The 21,562-nt window shown below is 48.3% G+C and overlaps 1 protein-coding gene across 2 annotated transcripts; it reads left to right on the plus strand.

Moving 5' to 3' along the window:
* The first annotated feature begins 2,063 nt into the window (after positions 1-2,063).
* On the plus strand, positions 2,064-21,158 carry LOC143822528 (uncharacterized). Of its 2 annotated transcripts, XM_077307780.1 has the most exons (21): positions 2,064-2,184; positions 3,176-3,285; positions 4,292-4,379; positions 5,580-6,716; positions 7,693-7,738; positions 8,593-8,749; positions 9,064-9,162; positions 10,291-10,383; positions 11,395-11,622; positions 12,333-12,383; positions 12,907-13,002; positions 13,680-13,760; positions 14,540-14,722; positions 14,904-15,035; positions 15,386-15,618; positions 16,689-16,827; positions 16,973-17,056; positions 18,580-18,779; positions 18,875-18,953; positions 19,567-19,590; positions 19,949-21,158. In XM_077307780.1, exons 2-20 carry the CDS (start codon positions 3,181-3,183, stop codon positions 19,570-19,572), a joined length of 3,237 nt encoding a protein of 1,078 aa, XP_077163895.1. In that variant the 5' UTR covers positions 2,064-2,184; positions 3,176-3,180; the 3' UTR covers positions 19,573-19,590; positions 19,949-21,158. The 2 variants fall into 2 exon arrangements, with proteins under 2 accessions (XP_077163895.1, XP_077163894.1); XM_077307779.1 differs by lacking the exon at positions 19,567-19,590.
* Positions 21,159-21,562: the final 404 nt, after the last annotated feature.

The raw sequence follows: 21,562 nt of genomic DNA on the forward strand, positions 1-21,562 counted from the left end.
GGGTGGAGTGTGGGGGGTGTCTTATGGTGGACTAATAAGCTTACATTCTGTAAGTTGCCCTAAGCCTCCAGGGAAGGCAGGGAATGAATGAATGAATGAATGAATGAATGAATGAATGAATGAATGAATGAATGAATGAATGAATGAATGAATGAATGAATGAATGAATGAATGAATGAATGAATGAATGAATGAATGGAGAAGGAGCTCGGGTTCAGAGTCTCTTTCTAGTGCTGAATTCCTTTCCTTTTTTTAGCATTGGTTATCTGCACTAACAAATGCACGGTCAATGTTGCTATAGTTTTGAGTCACAACAGTTTTCCATTCCTATCCATACATACTTTGAGACCAGTGGCATCTTTAAGACCAACAAAGTTTCATTCTGTGTGCACATGAAAGCTTATACCCAGAATAAAACTTTTTTGGTCTTAAAGGTGACGCGACACTCAAACTTTGTTCTGCTGCTTCAAACCAACAAGTCACCCCACCTGAACCTCTGCTTTTGGCTGTTAATGATTACTTCTTTTAATGATTATTTTGATTTTTCTGTTTTAGAAGGAAAGGAAAAGAAGAGGCGTACAGTTATGTTCAGCAGTTTAAAGGGAGGATTGTACTTTATGAAGTTTTATAAAATAATTTATGCTATCATCCTTAATACCCTTTCACCATGGCAGCAAGGTCAGGTGGCCACTGGTAGATGGGTGGTATATAGCCTTTTACATGTATAATCTATACATATGCAAGGTGCACATCTGGTATGAATGAGCCATTTTCATAAACTGGACTCAGTCACACAAAATAGCCAAACATAGGAAAGAAATATTCCCCCTTGCCATTTCTTGCTTCCTGTCCTGGAAAGGAACTGCTGAATTTTGATTTTAGGACTTTACTAAAAGGGACTATATCTGAAACGGTAGATTTAGACTCCCACACTCTAATTGAGGATCTTGATGATGAAGTGAAGTGGAAGGTTGAAAAGAAAAGATGGGAATTTAACAGAATAATAAGAGAAAACTGTAGGCAAACCAAAGCGTGAGCACTGCAGCTAATAGTTGGACAATATGCAGTAATAAAGACCCTATGAATACGTATCCTCAGTTTCAATGGTATTTTATTTACTGAAGCATCTACATAACGTTCCTTACTCTTCCATTTTCAAGGCTTTCCTCATCCTTGGTACTTTCTTTCTGAGTCATTGTGTGGTACAGTCTTTCTGGAAAGAACACAGGCCAAACCTGTCAGCAATAGCAGGTGTACATTTTACAAGCTGCCTTCAGCAGTCCCGGTTTCCTTTCTTCAGCCCCCATAGCTGCTATTTTCTATACTAACTGGAGGCTTTGAGGTGCTTTTTTTAAAAAAGTAATTGTTATAGAATAACAACCTATTGCCACAATGTACCAATTCCTTTGAATCCCCAGCTTTCCTTAAAGGTGTTTGCTGCTCTTTTTCCTTTGAAGCAGCTGTGAAATTTATGTTACTTGTAATGCACCAGCTGTGATGGAAGTAATCCAGTTAAGGATTTAGGGCATGTAATGCCAGGGAAACGCTGCATATTGCTCAGGGGTGATGGGAAGGTGTTCTGTAAATAAATGCAAGGACTCTTCTTTCTTGGGGAACGGCTTTACTTAAAGAAATACCCTTCGGTGTACGGAGGCAATACAGAAGGTGAGAGATTACAGGAAGGAGGGTGAGGTTGGAAACGGAAAGCTTTCTTAACGCCTCGGATAATGCCAAGTGCGTTAAGCCCCATTGGGGAAGGGGTACCCTTTCCTTGGCTGCTGTGTCCGAAGGGAGGTTGCAATAACTGCTCTGGCCCTGAGCAGATGCCCACAAAAACCCTTTCCCTTTAAATCGCACGCTCAGCTTTCCCTGCTGTTCCCCTTCCCACGGGGCCAGCCAGACCCCTCCGGTTGGGGTGGGGGGAGCGGCCCAAGAAGTCCGGCAAAGCTCTCACTTGCACGCCGCGTTCATTTCGCGTCACATAGTCGCTAAGCGACAGTCCCGGCTTTTCACCAATGGGAGCGCTCGAAGAGGTCCGCGATGCTCCGCTGCTAGGCAACCCTGGCCGGGAACGTTCCACGCTTGTCAACTGGATCTCTCGGGCCGCTCCAGAAGAGAGCTCGTTTGCACGGGAGGACTAAGGGAGGGGGCGAAGGCATTCGCGGCGCTCTCTGCGGCCACCGGGTAAACCGCGAGCGCCCAGCTCGGGGGAAGACTGCGGGGTGGTGCCGGGAGCCTCGAGCACCCGGGCTGCTCCTTGGATCGAGCCCGACACCTGCGTGCTCAATCCAGTCAGGAGTGGTTTAAGGATTTGCGGGCCTTAGCAGAGTACAGACTGGGGGGGGGCACAATGGAAAGTGTCGCATATTTGGTCAGCTGAAGGCGGCCTCATCCCGTCAATAAACTAGCAGACTCCCTGCGTCCCCCACTCCTCCCCGAGTTAGTGTATGGTGGCGTTCTTTGGACGGTAATCTATCCTCCACATGTGTCCATCGAGGTCACTATCTCATTCCACCCAGCTCAAGCCAAGACCAAAAAGGCTTTGGCTGTGGTCGAGGCCAGGCAGATGCCGTTGGGGTCAGGGACTGCCGATAAATTTGCCCCAGATGAACAGAAGTGCTCTCCAGGGGACATATCTGTTTTCATGAAGACCCTTATGGTTCAGTTGTATGTTTGTTTTTTAATGTTATGAACCACCCTGAACTCCACATTGCAGGTTAGGAATGGCATATAAACAAACAAATAAATAAGGAAAGTCTCTCTGCACATGTTCAGAGGCACTCATAACATCAGGTGTTCCAGAGTTGTAAAAATGGGGACTAGGGTTGAATTCTGGAATAAATTAGTCTTGGTACCTGGTCCACATGTAGAGAGTCTCGGGATGATGGCTTCCCCAAGGATTTTAAGGGAAATTGCTGTCTCTCCATCCATCAAATGACTGTTTTTAAAAGGATCTGCCTGAAGATGGAATGTTGGCAGGTATTTCCATTCAAGTTCCCAGGGAAGGATTCCTGCTGGGGAGAGAAGTAAGGGATAAATGCCTACTAAGGATGCCATGAGGGATCAGATCTACCAGGATTTCATCTGACTCACTCAGTCAACCTTGCCTAGGAGGCTGGGTTATTTTGTGGGACCAGCTTGCCTATGACTTGGCTGGGTCTTCTTGCCTCCCCAGGTGTGATGAAAGAGCCACCTGTTCCCTGTCCTGAGAGATCAGGCCCTCAGGCCAAGGATCACTGTGATTACCTGCTGGACTCTATTGATGCTCAACTCAGCCAGCTACAGGTAGGTGGTGGGGAGGGCCCACAGCTCACTGACGGAGCACAAGCCCAATATCCTATATGTTCCAAATTGGCCAGCATCTTCACTTGTAAGGGTCTCCAGAAGTAGGCCTGGGAAAAATCTTGGAGAGCTCCTGCCTTCCAGGGTAATAAGTATTAACCTGGATGAACCAGAGACCCCACTCAGTTTAAGTTCCTTATGCTCATGTTGCCTTTCCAGGTGCAGGCAGCATGTTGTCTTTGTGGAGAAGGGAAGGAAACCTCTATCAAGAGCAGTGGTTCTCAACCTTGGGTTCGGGACCGCTTTGGGGGTCGAATGATCTTTTCACAGGGATCATGGCAGGGCAAGCAGTTTGACCGGAGGGGAGGGGGGATGCTGCCACTGTTGCTGCTCCTTCCGCAAGCGCCTGTGCTCAGCTGCCAGCTGCTCCAGCAGCGCCTCCAGTACAGCGCAGTCTCCCGCCAGGCTCTCCAGGTGTTGGCACAACTTGGCAGGACAAGAGGCAGAACTGAACTGAGAAACCCCGGGGGGAAAAAACAATCTATATACAATCATGAACAATGGATCTTCACGCCATTGATCAGTTTCAGTTCAATTTCCATAAAAGAACACTGGCATCATTTTATGGTTGGGGGTCACCACAACAGGAGGAACTGTATTAAAGGGTCATGGCATTGGGAAGGTTGAGAACCACTAGCTTAGAGTGTCCCTCTACCACATATGCAGTGTAATCTTCAAGGGATGCGCTGTCTTCTGTTGGCATCGACCAGGAGTAGTCAAACTGCGGCCCTCCAGATGTCCGTGGATTACAATTCCCATGAGCCCCTGCCAGCGAATGGTGGCAGGGACTCATGGGAATTGTAGTCCACGGACATCTGGAGGGCCGCAGTTTGACTACCCCTGTGCACTCCTTATTTCTATTCTCACTGTTATTCGTTTTAGCTGTTTAGCCTATCTGCAATGCAAAGTCCTTCCCCTACACACACAATTTATTCCTCTTGTCCTGTAGACTTGGGGACCCAGTGCAGAAATCAAGGACCACAGGGACAGTGAGACGGCTTCCTGTAATGGACCCAAAGGCAGCTCCAGTCCAGCAGGTGAGATCCTTAGGGCCTGTCTGTGCTGGGTTCCAGGCTAGTGCTTTTGCATTGTCAATATTATATCAGGTCTTAATCATCTTTCCGTGGCACAAGTCTGCAGGGTAATCATAACTATGCCGCGTTCCACGTTACCTCAGTCCCACCTCCCAATCAGTTGTGGACCATGATATTTTCTTCCAAATGAGCACTTTGAGATTTACATATCATTGATGCTGTAGTGGGACCAAGATTTGGGGACAAATTGTCATTAAATAATGAAGCTTGCCTGATGATTCTGGGGAAAGGTTATAAGCAGCTGTATTGGCCCATGTAAACTCCACTGAAAGAAACCAAATCCCAACCTTGTGCTAATGCCAACCCAAATGACCCAAAATGTTAAGTAAGCTTTCAAGTTCTTCAGAGCCCTTCTTTTGGAAATGTTACAATTTTTAAAAAAATTAAGAAGGGAATAGCAAATTTTCGAGTTACAGATCATAAGATTCTGTTATGCTAGACTTTTATGTTGGATGCTAACAAACTACTGTCTCCAGTTTGAGGTGGGTCACCGTGTTGGCCTGAAAAAGCATATCAAAGCTTGAGTCCAGCGTCACCTTTAAGACCATAAAAGTTTTATTCAAGGCGTAAGCTTTTGTGGGCAACGAAGTGTTAGGTTTACAGGACATACATTCTGAAAGGAGTTGGTAAAACTCAGAGCTCAACAAGGTTCAGATGTCATTTGATATGACTTGGACAAGTCTCTGAGTGTAGCCTATCTCACGGAATTCTTGTGTGATGATAAAATGGGAAAACCAACTTCAACTTCTTGATCCCCCACCCACAAACTCATCAAGGAATGGATGGACCAGAACACTACTGTATATTAAAAAAATCAGAGTCCAGTGGCACCTTTAAGACCAACAAAGATTTATTCAAGGCGTGAGATTTTGAGTGCAAGTGCTCTTCCTCAGACTATGAATTACCATAATGACAGTGGGAATATATAAGCAAAAGTTAATCCTGTTAAAGCATACAAACAATTTGAGGCTGACCATCAATAGTTTCAGCCTGGATCTAACAAGATCTTCTATCACAGCAACTGGTTACTTTCTTGAGTACATTGAGGCCCCCATCAAGCAGATAATTGCAAGGATTTCAAGGTATGAATGTTAGTTTCCAACATAAGTTAACTGTCCTTTCTTTGCTTCCTCCTCCATTCAGATCTGAGCGTATGCTCTGTGGACAGGAATCTCAACACCTCTTCAGAGAAAGACCCGGTCTCTCTGTGGGAGGAATATTCCTGGCATCTGGCACATCTCCTTGACTTGGATGGCCCTGCAGAAAACCAAAGCCAGTCAGACTCGGTCTGCACAGAGGATTTTGCTGACAAATTTAAAGAGGGCCTGGTGACCCCACTGGAGAGTTCGGAGGAGGAAGAGGATGTGTTTGCTAGTGGAATCCTGCCCTGTGACTTTGGGCTGATGGAGTGCACTGCCAGAGATCAGGCTGAGAACGTAGGCTCTTCCCAACTTTGGGGGGACCCCAAAACCGCAACAGATTCTAGTTCAATGAATGCAGCCAGGCAACAGCCACTGGGAGAGTTGGAACGGGCTTTGTCTCTGGGTTTGAAACAATCTCCATCCTTGGTTCTTCAGAAGGCTAGGAGCCTGGAGTCTCTTGGAGGAAAGATCTCCTCGTTTTGCAAAGAGTCCTCCGAAGGGACCACAAATACCAAAAGGAATAGTTCCACTTGGGATAGGATCCTGTTGCCCGGGCCCCTTGACTTGGAGGAGAAGTTGGTGGGCTTTGAAAGGGGGATCTCTGGGGAAACTGCCATTGTGGGGCCACAGCAGAGAAGAGATGGTCTGGGGGACTCTCTTGAGCAGCTTCAGGACACTCACCAAAACTCAAATTGCCCATTGCTCATTCAAGAATTGAGCCCTGACCAGCCCCTCCACACTGCCCAAGGAGCAGCTGTCAGAAAGACCATGCTGGATCTTGAAGCCTCATCAAGGAGGGTGGGACAGAGCTGCCCCATAGAGGGGAGATGTCATTGCTTGTCTGGCACTGCCTCTTTGTGCCCCATTAAAGCTCCTCGAAATAGCCTTGTGCTTGCTTCCCCTGGAGAGGTCAGAGGTGGTTTCATCTCACCTTGGGGTCTCTATCCCCTGATAGCCTTTGATACTGGCAAGAGTCAGAGGTCAACTCCATCAAGGCTCAGAACCGGTGCTTGCAGGACAAATGCCTCAGGAGATTCCCAGCAGCCTCCTGGCCTGTCCAGGGAGGGTAGTGCGAAACAGACCAGGACCACAAATGCCTGTGCCGAAAGGCATTGCGAAGGACCAGGACTGACGACATGTGAGTAGGAGCATACGGCATTGTTGTTTGTATGAATCGTTTAATATTATTATTAATTATTAGATTTATATGCTGCACTCCCGAGACCAGCTCAGGGCAGCGTACATATACAATTTATCGAATAACAGGTCATTCAAAACAGCAAAATAAAAGATTAAACAATTTAAAACCCATTGACAAATTAGCAGCATCTAGAGCAGGCTTTCTCAACCAGAAAGTCATGAAACCCTGGGGATTTTTTGATGGCCCTGGAAGGGTTTCCTGAATTGTGGGTCGGAGTTAATTATTTTTTATATCTATTTTAAAATTTGTTAATTTATTTATTCATTATATTTATATACCGCCCTCCTCGAAGGCTCAGGGCAGTTCACGCAGAACAGAACAGGAACAAAACTTAGATTAACAATAATGAACGAAGTGAAACAACAAGCAACGTGGAACAGTAGAAAAATGTGGGAAACATTAAATTAACTCATACTGATAGCTCAGTGGGTTGGGCGGAATTATGGTGGGTGTCACAGGAGGGGGCTCAGGAGGGCATGGGTTGATTCCCCTGAAGAATGAATATATATATATTGGATTTCTATACTGCCCATTTCTTTGCACCTCTGGGCGGTTTACACTAAACATTATATAACTTACATGGAACATTATACAGACTATAACATCAAAACAACTTTCAAAAGCATCAAACAATGGCTGCTTTGGAAGGTGGACTCCATAACACTGTACTCCACTGAGGCCCCTCCCCCCAAATCCCGCCTACTCCTGGGCTCCACCCCCCCCCAAAGTCTCCAGGTATTTCCCAACCCAGAGCTGCCGACCCTGCTTCCTGCTCCAGTGTGGTAGAGGGAATTCAGGGGTAGCTCTTGGTCATGGGGAGGAATAAAATAGGCACCACGAAACACAAGAAGAAGCACCCTACTGGGGATTGCTTAGTAGCCTGGAACCATGAGTGTCTCTTGTCCTCAAACAGGCTGCAGTACCAAGAAGCCCTGCTTGCTACAGAGGAACCTGGGGAGGTAAGCATTCTCAAGCATTTGTCTGCTAGACGGAAGTGTTTCTTGTTAAATTCGTGGGTTCAGGAAGCACGGACACTGCAAATTCATTTCAGCCCTTTATGGACCCCAGCTCCAAGGTACAAGAGAACTCAAACTGAACTGAGGAACCCCTCCCCTCAAAAAACCACAAATATATGCAGACTGGAACAATAGGAGATTCCTGCCCCTGCACAACATTGCTCAGTTTCACTTCAAATTGATTGGATCCAGCTGATGGGATCCATCCACACATTTGCAGGATTACCATCCTGCCTTGGACCTCGAGCTCTGGTCTTTGGCAGGTCCACAGACACAACATCCCTATCGCCCTGTTTCTCTTGGGTGGGAGCCTCATCTGCCCTCTGCTTTCCCAATTCAAGAAGAGGCTTTTCCACTTGAGTGCTTGTGTTATCCATGGTATGGTGGTGAAAATATCAGACCAGAATCTAGAACAGACAAATATTTGAACTCAGACAGGGAACCTTGCTGGTTGACCTTGGAACAGTCATACTCAGGGCTGGTTGATCCATGTAGCATGTGCGATGGGCCCCGTACTTCCAGGGGCCCCTTGTGGTGCCTACCTCCATGGATCAGGGCCATAGCCTCCCTCCTTCCTCCCAAGTAGTAGATTTTCCTGTTCTGCACAGGAAAATCCAGCTGCCAAAGTGCATTATCCTATTTGTGCGGAATGGGCCCTAGTGGGCCCTTTCTTACCCTAATCCATCTCACCAGATCGTTAGGAGGATTAAAAGGAGGAGAGGACAATATAGCACACTTGGGGGCCACATTGGGGGGAAAGCAGGATATAAATGCACTATATTTTGGTGTCCTTTCAGAGCTTTGGGTTCCAGTGATGCAGACATTGGGGAAGAAGAAGAGAAAGAGGAATCTGAGTTGCCACGCCAAAGCAACAGCCACAGAAGATGGGCTTTGAGGGCGAAAGGACTCTCTGGCTGGAAGAGATCTGAGGGGGGAGCGCACAGCAGCTGTCAGGTGCAGTCACAAACGGGGTGGGTGTGGGATGGAGCTTCCTTGCAATAGTGCAGTAGTACTGAGAGGGGTGCCAGTCCCCAGGTGAGACCTGGGGATCCCTTGGTTTTACAGCTCACCTCCAGGCAACAGAGATCAGTTCCCCTGGCGAAAACGGCTTAAATCCAAGGGGGACCTGAGGGGTCGTATAGGGGTGGGGGATGACGCTGCATGTATCATGCAGGGTGCAGAAGAATGTCATGGTCATGGTTGGTCTCCACTGCATGTTTTTATGCCTTCATGTGGCTGCATTGCTCACACGGCTTCTTATTGGACAGGGCTCCTCACGTGCCGTGAGGCATGGAGCAGGCCCTTTGACAGAGGCCTTTCTTGCTGATGTGGTGAACCTGGAGGGATCCATCATGAAACTTCAACAGGTAGGACAGGCCTGGGGAGCTTGAGACACTGAGGGGGTGGGCAGCAGCTAGGGATGCCAGACTCACGGTCCCTCAGTTCTACAGCTCAGCTCCAGGTGACAGAGATCAGTTCTTAGGGAGAAAATGGCTGCTTTGAAAGGCGGACTCCATAACATTGTGCTCCACTGAGGTCCCTCCCCATCCCCAATCCCACCCGCTCCCAAAAAAGCACCAAAAGTCTCCAGACATTTCCCAACCCCAGCAGCAGCACAGCTTTGCATAAAGAGCCCCTCTCTTGTGCACTTGTGCAGGCGGATGGGACGGGAGAGGTGTCCCGGATGGGGTGGGAAGAGGCCTGAACCTCTGTCTACTCCTGCACCCGTGGGTCAGATTGGTTCTTCCTCTGGATGATTCCCATAGCAATCACATTCAAACCTCGCAAAGTCCCGTGCATGGATGCAGGGACCCTGCCTCTTTCTCCTATTTCTGTAGAGCATTTGCATTTGTTCTTACTCTGTCGTTAAGAAAAATCTCTGTGTCTTTACGAAACCTAGCAAGGTCCTTCCAGACACCTGATTGCTATGCAGTGAATGATAAGAAATGCTGCCCGTTTCCTGCCCCTCAAGGCCCCTTCCAAACAAGAAGCTTCAAAGCCTTTAGTTTTTCCTTGCAGGGAAGAAATGCCAGTCCTTGATCGTCTTGCTTGCCCTTTTGCTGCTCTCTGCTGGTGCATAAAACACAGAGCTGTGCTTTATCACACCAGGTGATTGGGGGGCAGGGAGGGGGAACAACCACAAACAAAGCCCACAGCCTGCGTGTCACCTTTCCCTCTTTGTGCCTCCATCTGCTTTCCCTTCAAAGCGGGCATTGCGTCCATGCCAGAGCAGAGCTCGTCCCACTGCCAAATCAATGCCCCCTGCACCTGCTCGCCTTTCTGCAGGCACCTGTCTGCAGCCTTCCAAGATGACTGGAAAGGTTACTGAGAACGTACGTAGGCTGAATACTTCCTATTGAAATGCTACGGGTAGGCTCCCCTCCCCCTTGCCCGTTTTCTGCCCTTTCACAAAATGGGCACTGAGATCAGGAGCGTGACCTATGGAGTACTCTGCGGAAGGACAAAGTAGTGAGAGTTTGGGTTTTGTTAAGCAGGACTTGATACTGGAAGAAGAGAAATTGTTGCAGAAGAAGTCCCTGATTCGGGAGGCCGACGCAACACTGCACAAGATCCTCCGAGAGGAAAAGGTATTCCCTGCCCCCCAGTTTGAGGACGTGACCACTTGAAGAAGGCACCGGCACCCCTCCCATGCAATATTTTGCTTTGGCCATAAGAGCAGTTCAGTGTTTTCTGTTACATGGGCATGGATCTGTAAAGAAAAGAAATTTCGGGGAGTGCATTTCTTTTTGTCGCTATACTGTGCTGGATTTGTAAACCGACTCGAAACAGTAGCTTGGTTACAGATGCTTTGGCTCAGGCAGTGATTCTGCTTTGAGTAGGGGGCTGCCTGTAATAGTTGCCGCTTGACTCCTCTCCCTTCCGCCATGTTGTTGGTCCACTGTATTTGTGTTTTTTTGTCCGTTTTAATAGGGCTTTAATGGGGGTTTTAACTGGGCATCTGCAGCCCGCCACGAGCCTGCTTGGGAGTGGCGGGTAATAATTTAAATAACAACAACAATAACAACAACAACAACAACTCTGTATGCTGCTGCAGCTGGGTTATTTTATGGGTGGTTTTAATGTTGCTGATTTTATTGTAGGTTTGTTTTTATTGTATGCTGTAAGCCGCCACAAGCTGGTGACCCCGGGCAGGAGAGAAGGCTAAAGTATAAATAAATAAAAATTACGAAGTTCCACTGGATCTCTGTAATGCAAAGAGGAGGTACCTGAGGATTCTCTTAGAAATCGCCTGCCAGAGTTGGTCTGCCTAGAGACCCTGGATGCAGGCGACGAGGCCAAGTCTCTTTCTCTGTAGCATGTCAAAGAGCATCACGTAGTTTATCTCAGGGATCTCTGCAACATCCTCGGTAGTTTAGGCAGTATTACTGTCCCTGTGCTGTAGTTCTATGTGATGCTGAGAACTATGGGAGAAGACAGTGAACTAAGGATGCCCACTGCGTTTGTGGCAGAGGTGAAATTGGATCTGACTAGTAGATGGTAGCTTTGTGGCTGAAAGGTCATCAGCTCTCGAGAGCTCCTTGCTCCAATGCTCACCTGAGTGGCTTTCCTAGCATGGGCCCTGTTTGCTCCAAGCACAGGAGTTTCGAGCCACCAGCGAGTTGGACAGGCGAACCCAGCAGCTGGAGCCGAGGATCGTGGCACTGCAGGAAATCCTGTCCGAAAAGGAGCTGGAGATGTTCAGAATGCACCAGGTCGTCTCTGCTCTGGAGGCTGAGAAGGAGGGCTGGGAATCTGCGATGGAGAACCTGAAACAGGAACACAAGCGTCAGGTGGCGAAGCTGCGTGGGGAGGCCATACAGGAGAAGGTAGGAGCCCTTCCCAACACGTATTGGAAAGATCAACATAGAATCATAAGAGTTGGAAGGGGCCTTGAGGGGCATCTAGTCCAACCCTCTGCACAATGCAAGCACTCTTAACTACCTGCCCACCCATGGTGACCCCAATTTCATGCCAAAGTGATCCACCCCACCACCAAAAATCTCCAGAATCCAGCCTGGCTTAGAAGAAATTCACCTACCATCCCTGGGTTTGCAAAGAAGGACCACAAGAGACAAACACTGGCCCATCTCTTCCTCACAATCTGCCTAATCAGCATTTCTGTCCGATGGCTATCTAGCCTCTGCTTTAAAACTTCCAAAGAAGGAGAACTCACCACCTCCCGAGGAAGCCTGTTCCACTGAGGAACCGTTCTAATAATTCTTTTGAATTAATTTCAACCTATTGGTTCTGGTGTGACTCTCAGGGGCAACAGAAAATATTTTTGCTCCATCTTATATGACAGCCCTTCAAGTATTTGAAGATGATTATCATATCACCTCTGAGTCATCTGTCCAGGCTAAACAGATTAAGCTCCCTCAACCTTTCCTCATACGCCGATCCCAGTCTGATCAGCATCCGTGTGGGAGACTTCCTGAGAATCCTCCGTGTGCAGGGCCCCTTGATTCTGAGGTGGAAGAGAGGCAGGGTGTATTTGAAGCAACGGCCCTACTGAATCATCTTTCCTTTCTGTTTGCAGGAGAGGGAATTGGTTCAGCTGCAAGAGGAGAAACAGCGGTTGGTGCAAGAGGTACGCCCCAAAAACTCCCATTCCGCCAGATGTCCTTACGGTCTGCAACCAAATTCTTCCCCAAATAAATTTATCTCAGAATAAATTTATTTAAACTACATATTTCTCTGCTAAACACTGCCACTGTCTCAGGGTTTCAAATGACTCTGGGGACTGGGGAAGGTTTTTCATAGACAGAGAACTTTCCACATTCTTCTGTGCAGCCATTAAATTTGGAACTTGCTTTCTTAATAACATTGAGTTATGTTTTCTGGATTCCAAATTGGGTTTTATATATTATATATTTATAATATATAAATTGTATATTTATTAAATTTGTATACCGCCTTCCCCTGAGGCTCAGGGCGGTCTCCTCCAGACATCTGGAAGCATTGATATCATGTGATGTTCTGCCAACGTGCGTATCGTTAACCCAGCTGTCTCCTTTCCAAGACATCCCTGCATCTGGGCGTGTCTCATTCACTGGCTCAAGGAGGGATGGTGTCCTACCTGTTCTAACCAACTGCTCCTTTCCCCTTCTCAGGTGACTGAAAAAACAGAGCAGGCAAAGACAGAAGCTCTCCGAAAGCAAGCAGCCGCCTTCTGGAAGGAACTGGAGAACCTCCACAAGACCTTACAGGTTGTTCCCTTTGATGTTCTGAAGCACAAAATTCACTCCCATTGGTGGTAGCAATTAAATATTGTAGTGCTGCTTTTGTGGCTCCCTCCAAGGACTTTAGTGGTTAAAGACCACCAGCCTCTAATCTGGAGAGCCGGGTGTGATTCCCCGCTCCTCCTCCACGTGCATCCAACTGGGTGACCTTGATCTAGTCACAATTCTCTCAGAGCTTTCTCAGCCCCACCCACCTCACAGGGTGTCTGCTATGGGAAGGGAAAAGGTGTTTGCAGTGAAAAACAGGATACAAAAAAGTAGCTCTTCTTCTTTTGTTCCCACATGGACTCCGACATGGACTCCCACTGGGGGACCTGGGGCCAGTCTCTCTCATCCTAAGCTGCCTCATGGATTGGTGGTTGCTAGGACAAAATGGAAAGGGAGAACAATGTCATAGGCCTCTTCAGGTGGCCATTGGGGAGAAAAGTAGAGTAGGAATATCAGCCAATGTCATTCCACTTGAGGGACAGTAAGAGCATTTCTGCCAGCCCTTCCAGTAATTGGAATGAATGAATGAATGAATGAATGAATGAATGAATGAATGAATGAATGATCGATCTTGCCCAGGTTCACAGGGCACATAAACTGCAGGGAAATGTGGTCACTGGGATGTTTCATTCAGTGTGGTTCCCCTTCCCACTCAGGACCGAGATGCAGAACTTGTCAAGGAGCGAAAGGCCATGCAGCAGCAGGCAAGGAAGCTGAAGCAGGATGCCAAGGAGATGGTAGGGCAATTGGAAATTCCTACGGCTTTTTCCTAAGCAGTGTCTTTGAAATGGCTGGAACTGTCCAAACAATACCAACTTGGGACATGTACGGCCTTTAGAGAGCCAGTGTGGTGTAGTAGTTAAGAGCAGTGGCCTCTAATCTGGAGAGCCAGGTTTGATTCCCCACTCCTCCATGTGCAGCCAGTCATGTTCTCTTAGGTCTGTACTTGCAGAGCAGTTCTCTCAGAGCCCTGTCAGCCCCATCTACCTCACAGGGTGTATTTTGTGGGGAGGGGAAGGGAAAGGTGTTTGTAAGCCACTTTGAGACTCCTGCAGGTAGTGAAAAGTAGGATATAAAATAACTAGCTTTTTTTCTTCATTTGCCTCCATGGCTATGTGGTTCCATTTGCCCAGCTCAGCTCTACTGCCAGAAATTTAAAGGAGAAAGGAGCCTGCAGTTTGCATGTTATGGACAGAACGTGACATATGATCTTTTTCTCTTCTTATCCTCAGAACCTTTCCTTACAAATGTACAGATTGAGTGTTATTATTTTTTTTTTGGGGGGGGAAATAGGAATAGGCCCACAGGCCCCTATTGTAAAGTTTTTATGTAAGACACTCCAAGGCCTTTTTGAAGTGGGGCAGCCTAGAAATCTAAACAAATAAATAAAATCCTAGTCATTTTCCCAGAGGCAGTGAAAATTCAAACTGTTGCTGTTTGGTGAAGAGGAGCTCTCCTATTATTTACTATCCTGCTTCTTGGCCAGTCTGCTAATTTCAGTTGCCCCCGGTTTCAGATGCAGAACTTGTTACTCGAGGAGCAAAAGAAATGGGAAGCCGACACTAAGGCGTCTCTGCAGATGCAGCGGGAGACACTGGAGGAAAAGTGCCGGAAGATGCAGGCAAAGCTCCAGGAAGCCTTGGAGAAGGAGAGGAGGAGGTGCCTTGCTTTCCAGGCCAAAACAGACGACCTCCACAAAGTACGTATCTCTGACAGGAGAAAAGTGCCAACCCAGTTAAAACTCTTGACGTTGACTTTGAAAGCCAAACATGGGTTTGGTCCGGGATATCTGTGGGAATGTCTGCTCCTGGGCTCCCCACCCTGTACCTCCTGACCTTCAGAAGAGGTCCTGCTTTGTGCTTCCTCATTCTCTGTCATAGAGAATCCAAGAGCTGGAGACACAGGCTCAACTGCTTCGAGGGGAGAAGAGCACAGCCTTAAAAGAGCTCCGGGCACTTCTGCAAGAGGAGAAAGGTCAGGCACTGAGCCAGCTGCGAAAGGAGCTGGAGGAGGTGAGGAGGAAGGGATGCAGGGTTCCCTCCTGTTAATGGGCAGTGGTCCGGAGGCAGGGCATCCGCTGTGCAGGGAGTAGGTCCCAAGTCCAATCTCCAGTTAAAGGAGACAGCAGCAGTGGTGCTAGGAAAGCCCTCTCCTGCCCAAGAGTCTGGAGGGCCACTGTAGGTCAGAAGAGGCATTACTAAGCTCTGCAAGCCGGATGTTTTGACCTTGCAGAAGGTGGCTTCCTGTGCCGGTATGCCCAAATCCACAAGGGATGTTGTTTCTGAAGGACCGTCCATTTCTCCAGTTGTCCCTGGTCACACAACTGAGCCATTTGTAGGATCTCTTCTCCCTCTTTCCCTAGGAGAGAGTCCAAGAAACACGCCAGATGAGAGCAAGCGTGCGGCAGAGGGAACCGGATCCGAGGCTTCTGCAGGCTGAGCAGAGAGGGGTCTCCTCCTGTGGGCAGGGGAACCAGACGCACACGGAATGGACAGAAGGCTCCCTGGCCAGGGAGGTTGCTTTGGCCTGCCAACAGTTGCAGGACCTGCTTCCCAAGCAAGCTGGCATGTCCAGCCTCTCCCGGAAGTTGCACGGGTACCCTTACTGAAATGCAGATTGGGGTTATTGTGTTGGTGCCAGATGTACAGTGCAGCTGTGTAGCTCCCTCTAGTGGCGTTACTGTTAGAAGGAAGGAAATGGCTTGTCATCCCCCCCCCCCCCCAGTTTCCTTTTCCCAGTACTGTGCCTCCTTCATTGTCCCATCCCTTCGTGTCTGCACAAAGCTCCAGAAATCCTCTCTCGGCCTTTCCCAATGAGGACCTTTTGGGCTCTGTTTTTCTCTATTCACCCTCTCTGTTGGGCTATAGCCGTGGTTCTCAACCAGGTCTTAAAGGTGCCCCTGGACTCAATTTTTGTTCTTCTAAATCATTGGTTTTCGCTACTGTTCGTACCGCCCTTCTCTCCAAGAGGGTCCCAAAGTGGCCGATATCGCTCCTCTTCCATTTCATCCACACAACAGCCTTGCGGGGTAGATCAAGGCAGAGCATTCATCTGTCTGGAGCAGCGGAAAAGAGCGAGATCGGCATGGTGGAACAAGAGGCAGAACTGAACCGAGAAATCCCAGAAAAAAAAATTATATGCAATCATGAACAATGGATCTTCACACCATTGGTCAGTTTCGGTTTAATTTCTGTGAAAGAACACTGGCATAATTTTATGGTTGGGGGTCACCACAACATGAGGAACTGTATTAAAGGGTCGTGGCATTAGGAAGGTTGGGAACCACAGGGCTATAGGGATCTGCAACGCTTATGTTCTAAGTGCTACAGAAAGCATAGCTGGTTGTTGGTGCTGGAGCGTGATGAACCGATGAAGTTGCCTTGGTGAAATATAGTCAGGCCACTGATCCATCTGGTTCACTGCTGCCTACTGTGTCTGGCCATAGTGGACCTACTATTGCCAGACTCAGTAGACAGCAGCGAGACAAATGAAAAAAGGTTGTTTAAGCTCCAGATGACAAGGGACTGAACCTGCAACTTTCTGGGAGCAAAGCAGGGGTTCTCCCACTGTGTCCCTTAGAGACTTTCGAGAGACATTCCTGAGCTAGCTTTTGTGGTGGAGGTGCAGTTCCATTCATGCTCAGATTTCCACCTGCCTCTCTCAAGGAACTCGGCTCTCCCCTTCCCCAGCCAAGTGCTCCAAGCCTTGCAAGAAGTGCGGGAAGCCATTCAGCAATACCTCAGGGAGCTGAAGCAGGAGACGGAGTCACTGAAGCACAGCCTCCTTCAGGTCCAGAGGGAGAAGGTGAGCGGAGGCAAGCAGCCGACTCCTGGCCCAATGCAGATTCTGCCTGCTGGATGGAGGCGGCTGTCCAGTGAACGGCGGTTGATGTTGCTGGTGATCTCTAATTGCACAGACAGACAGTCGTGTTTTTTTCCTACTGCTTCAGGAGCAGCAGTTGAAGCAGCAACAGGAGCAGCTTCGCCTGGAGGGTCAGTGGAATCTAGAAGCTCTGAAGGATCTCATGGTCCAGGTGAATTCCCCCCCCATGTTTTTTGCAGCCCGGACTTCCAATTATAAATCAAACAGCATTTTACTTTTGCATCTTTAATTCGTTCATCTGTCTTTTAAGCAGTCTCCCCAGTTAGGTTTAAAGGAGTATCTGCCTACAGGTTTGGGTGGGGGAAGGTCACATGGTGTAGCCTGATCTCATCAGCTCTTGGAAGCTATGTGGGGTCAGCACTTGGAGGGGAGATCTCCACGGACAGCTCTGCAGAGCGAGGCTATGGCAAACCACCTGTGCGTCTCACTCGCCTTGAAAGGCCCTTGCTGGGATCGAACTCCCAGCCTCATGGGCAGAGCTTCAGACAGCATGTCGGCTGCCTTACCACCCTGCGCCACAAGAGGCTCTAATGCTTACTAGGACTTATTCTTGGAAAAACTGAGCTCTGATCTAGACCTCCCCTCAGTCTGTTATGTGTGATGACTCCTTGTCATTATGCAGAAGAGAGGGAAATGCACTCTGTACCTGTTCAGAGGCATTTCCATCCATTTTAATGCTCCCCACTCCCCTGAGCAATAAAAGGCTCCAGTGGTAGCACAAGAGAGTGTAGTAGTAAATTAGTGCAGTAGTTAAAAGTGGTAGCCTCTAATCTGGAGAATCAGGTTTGATTCTCTACTCCTCTTCTACATGCAGCCAGTTCTCTCAGAGCTCTGTCAGCTACACCCATCTCAGAAGGTGTCTGTTGTGGGGAGAAGAAGGGAAGGCAATTAGAAGCTGCTTTGAGATTCCTTCATGGAGCAAAATGTGGAATACAAAGAAAAAAATATTCTCTCATCTTCTCTCCAGGCTTGGTTCCTCCATTTCGATAAGACAGCTCTGGAACCCCACAGTGTCTTTCTGTATATTTGATTCATTCACAGATATACAAAAGGAACACAAGCAGAGGAGGGAAACAGGCGCCCCTCTGCGCTGACAACACACACCCTACCTCCGACTCCCAGAAAGCAGTTTGCACACACCCACACACCCCTAGAGTGATCTCACTTCTGCTGGGTGTCTCATCCTGACGGGGAGAGTGGTTTCCTGCCACTTGGGCTTAGCTCCCGATGCTGAAATGTCAACCAACAGTCCTGGAGAATTCACTGGGTAGGCGGCAGGCGAAGGGAAGCTCCATCAGAATCTTTTTGGATATGGTCCCTGGACATTAATCATCGCACATGCTGGGACTGAGCCCTGGTTGAAGGCAAGCCCTCCCTCGTGGGTGCCTCTGAGCCAAGAAGGCAGGATATAAATGTTTAAAATAAATTAAAGGATGGATCTGCTGATTCAGTGGGTACCTCTACAGCCGCCAGAAGGATTCGTTCGACAGTGTTGGGGTGACGCCCTGATATCTGGAAATGTATCCTATTTGTTGTATTTTATCATAACCGCTGTTTCTAATCATTAATCCATTATTATAACATTGTTGTGTTTTTAATGGGCCCATGCTTGTTACATTTGGTAAAGACTTATGGCCAGCACCATAAGCCTGACCACGCCATGCTATGCCACAGGAGCACTTGGCAGACATTGCTGCACTCCAGCGCAGTTGGGTGGAGAAGAGCATGGAGGAAACGCATGCGCTGCGCAAGCAACTTCGGGAGAAGGACAAGGAACTGCGGGCCATTCGGAGGAATGTATCCTGCTGGACGGACGAGAGGGCCTCTAAACTGTCCCACAAGTTCCGGACGAAGGCGGAAGCTGAGCTGGAGCTGTGAGTGTGTCCTGGCGCAGACGAACCTCCTAAGCTTTAAATAATTACAGCGCTGTGGAGATTTGTCATTGTTCCCCCCCTGTCTTTCCTGGCAGGTGCCTCGCCAAGGACAAATCCACGGGCATTTGCAGGAATCCGGAGGCGACAGAGTCAGAAACCAGATTCCCCTGCATGGTAAAAGGAAACGGTGGCCTGGGGGTGACCCTAGGTCTGGCACATGGAAAGAAGTGGACCTGGGTAGGGCGTGGATTCCCTGCAGCCAATTGACAGCTTGCGCCCTAGGCTCCTCCCCCTGTGAGGCTGCTGGGAAATGAGGAGAAGGAAGTCATTCTGGTTGCCTGGCAACGTCAAGGGTTGTTTATCTCAAGGGCCTCACATCTCAGGGCAGTTGGAGATCTGGTTCCCCAGATCATCCACTCCTGATGCAGCTTCTCCAAAAATCTCAAAGGCTGTTCCAGCTTCAGTGATGTGCAGTTGTATTTCCATGCTTAGGTAAAGCCTGAAATGATCTTTAGCAGTACTTAGGTACTGAAATGATCTTTAGCAAAGTTCCTCCTACTGCTAGAAAACAAGGCATGGGCTTGGCAGGATATGTAGAATTCGTTTTCCAAAGAAGCATCGCTGTTATTTTTAAAAAGGATCAAGTTCCTAGCCCTTATGACTGTGAGGACAGGTATATGTGTGGGCAACATGTGTTGCAGTCTGGGAAACCAGAAGGAAAACTGAATAAGCATTTCAGGGGGAGCTCTGTGATGCCTGCCTGGCCTCACTCTTCTCTGTTTCCCAGGACTAGAAACTGGAACTAATTCTGGTAAAAATGGCAGAGCAAAGTATTGCTTTATTTCTCGACCCACTATACTGCTCACAACAAACGCACTTGACTCTAAGGGCTTATCTTATGCAATTTGGGTTGCACAATCTGGCCTTTCTTGGCCCAGGTTTCTGATTGCCTGAGTGGGAATTAATACATTTCTGGTGCACAAAGCATACACTCCCTTTAGCGTGTCCGGTTGGCAGCTGTGTGTATTCTTTCTGAGAGTGGCTGGCCCAAGGCCTCCTAAATGAGTCTTCAGTCCGAGTAGAGATTTGAGCCTAAATCCTATGTTGACATTTGAGCTGCACATTTCAGCTGGAGTGTCCGAGCAGACAGTGTTGCCCTTGCTTTGCAGAGACCCCTGGCTTCGGATCCCTCGTCCCCTCCACTCCCCGGGAGAAGCATTAGGAACTAGAACGGTCCTGGAGGAGGGTGCAGCTGGAGGCACGTGGATCAACATGCCTCCAGCAGTGCTGCTGCCTTGTACAGACCTGCGGCTTGCAAGGGAATGACTGCAGCAGTTGGAACTCGCTTGCTGCTGTTCTTCAAGAGCCAGCAAAAAGGAGAAGAAACTGAGCCCTCTTTTTGCATTGGACACACTGCAGAGGGGCAGCTTATCTTTGCCTGAACTCTCCCACCACCACCGACCAAGGCTTCTGGACCTTTCAGAGGCCTGTGATGTGCAGAACTGGACAGCACCCCTGTCCTGTGCAACAGGGTGGAAGGACTTGATGCCAACCCTTGCCCTGTTCCAGACAGAGAATGCGCTTAAGCCCTGGCTTTTCAAGCAAGCCAGTTTGGTTGCAGACAACACCCGTACAGCTGTGAATCCTCTACAGCAGGGGTAGTCAACCTGTAGTCCTCCAGATGTTCATGGACTACAATTCCCATGAGCCCCAGCCAGCATTTGCTGGCAGGGGCTCATGGGAATTGTAGTCCATGAACATCTGGAGGACCACAGGTTGACTACCCCTGCTCTACAGCACTGGGCCCACGCAATAAGACCAGAACATTACTCAACAAGTGTAGGTAATCAATGTGTGTTTCTCCACAGCAATGGAGGTAGGGCAAACATAGTCCTGGAACTGACCAATGAGAAAAGCAACAGCAGATGTAGGGAGGGTTCACCTCTATATCCCACCACCACCACCCCCTGCTGTTCTCTGCCCAAAATTGGCCCTGCTGTTTTGAAATGAAGGCTTTAATGATACACATTTCAATGTAATGTGCAGTCCCTCAGGATCTTCTCTAATACTAATGGAATATAGAAAAACTAGGATGAAAAGGAAATGTTTGTAATAACGCAATGTTTTTAAGGTCCATTTGCAAAGAGATTATGTGCATCAGATGGAAGCACCATGATTACTCTGAAGCAATATACAAATTGGGCCTTTGTGTACAGGATGCAGCTGCTCCAGGACCTTTATAAAATACTAAGTGCCCAATCCTTTGGTGCCTTGTAATACTGCTTATGTATCTTTAAGAGATGACAGCTACAGTACCTACTGCACTTTTAAAAAAAAAGACCAAATTAATTTAAAGTAACCTGCAAATACATCTTACAAGTGCTGATAGCTTTTGTTAGAATAAACTTTGTTTTAAAAAAGAAGGGTTTCATGATTACATCCACATCTACTGATAGATTTTGAAAGAAGGAAGCCCTGACTAGGAAGACGGTTCTGGCCTGGAGTGAATTTAGCTCCAGGAGCGAAGGGGTTAACACAGAAGGGGCGGGAGCTGCACCTTGCTCTATGAACCGGCGTCATCACCTGAGCGACCGAGAAAACCTGGAGGATGGCCCGTACGTGGGGCTGCCGTGCGAAATAAAGACGAGACAACGAGAGGCGCTGCACGCCGTCTCTTCATTTCCGGTTCTCGTTTGCACGCTGCGAGAATGCGGGGCTGGCGCGAATTGCGCATCCGTGCGGGGCCGCTTAGGAAGGGATTCTGTCGCTCCTCCGCACCTGGT

This window comes from Paroedura picta, chromosome 13 (genome assembly GCF_049243985.1).
Source record: "Paroedura picta isolate Pp20150507F chromosome 13, Ppicta_v3.0, whole genome shotgun sequence".
Lineage (NCBI taxonomy): Eukaryota > Metazoa > Chordata > Lepidosauria > Squamata > Gekkonidae > Paroedura > Paroedura picta.

What these genes read in the sequence shown, in the direction of transcription:
- LOC143822528 (XM_077307779.1), top strand. Translation starts at nt 3,181, where the DNA reads ATGAAAGAGCCACCTGTTCCCTGTCCTGAGAGATCAGGCCCTCAGGCC. An exon ending in CTACAGAGGAACCTGGGGAG is followed by an intron (nt 7,739 to 8,592) that starts GTAAGCATTCTC and finishes GTGTCCTTTCAG; the next exon opens with AGCTTTGGGTTCCAGTGATG. An exon ending in TTCAGGTCCAGAGGGAGAAG is followed by an intron (nt 16,828 to 16,972) that starts GTGAGCGGAGGC and finishes CTACTGCTTCAG; the next exon opens with GAGCAGCAGTTGAAGCAGCA.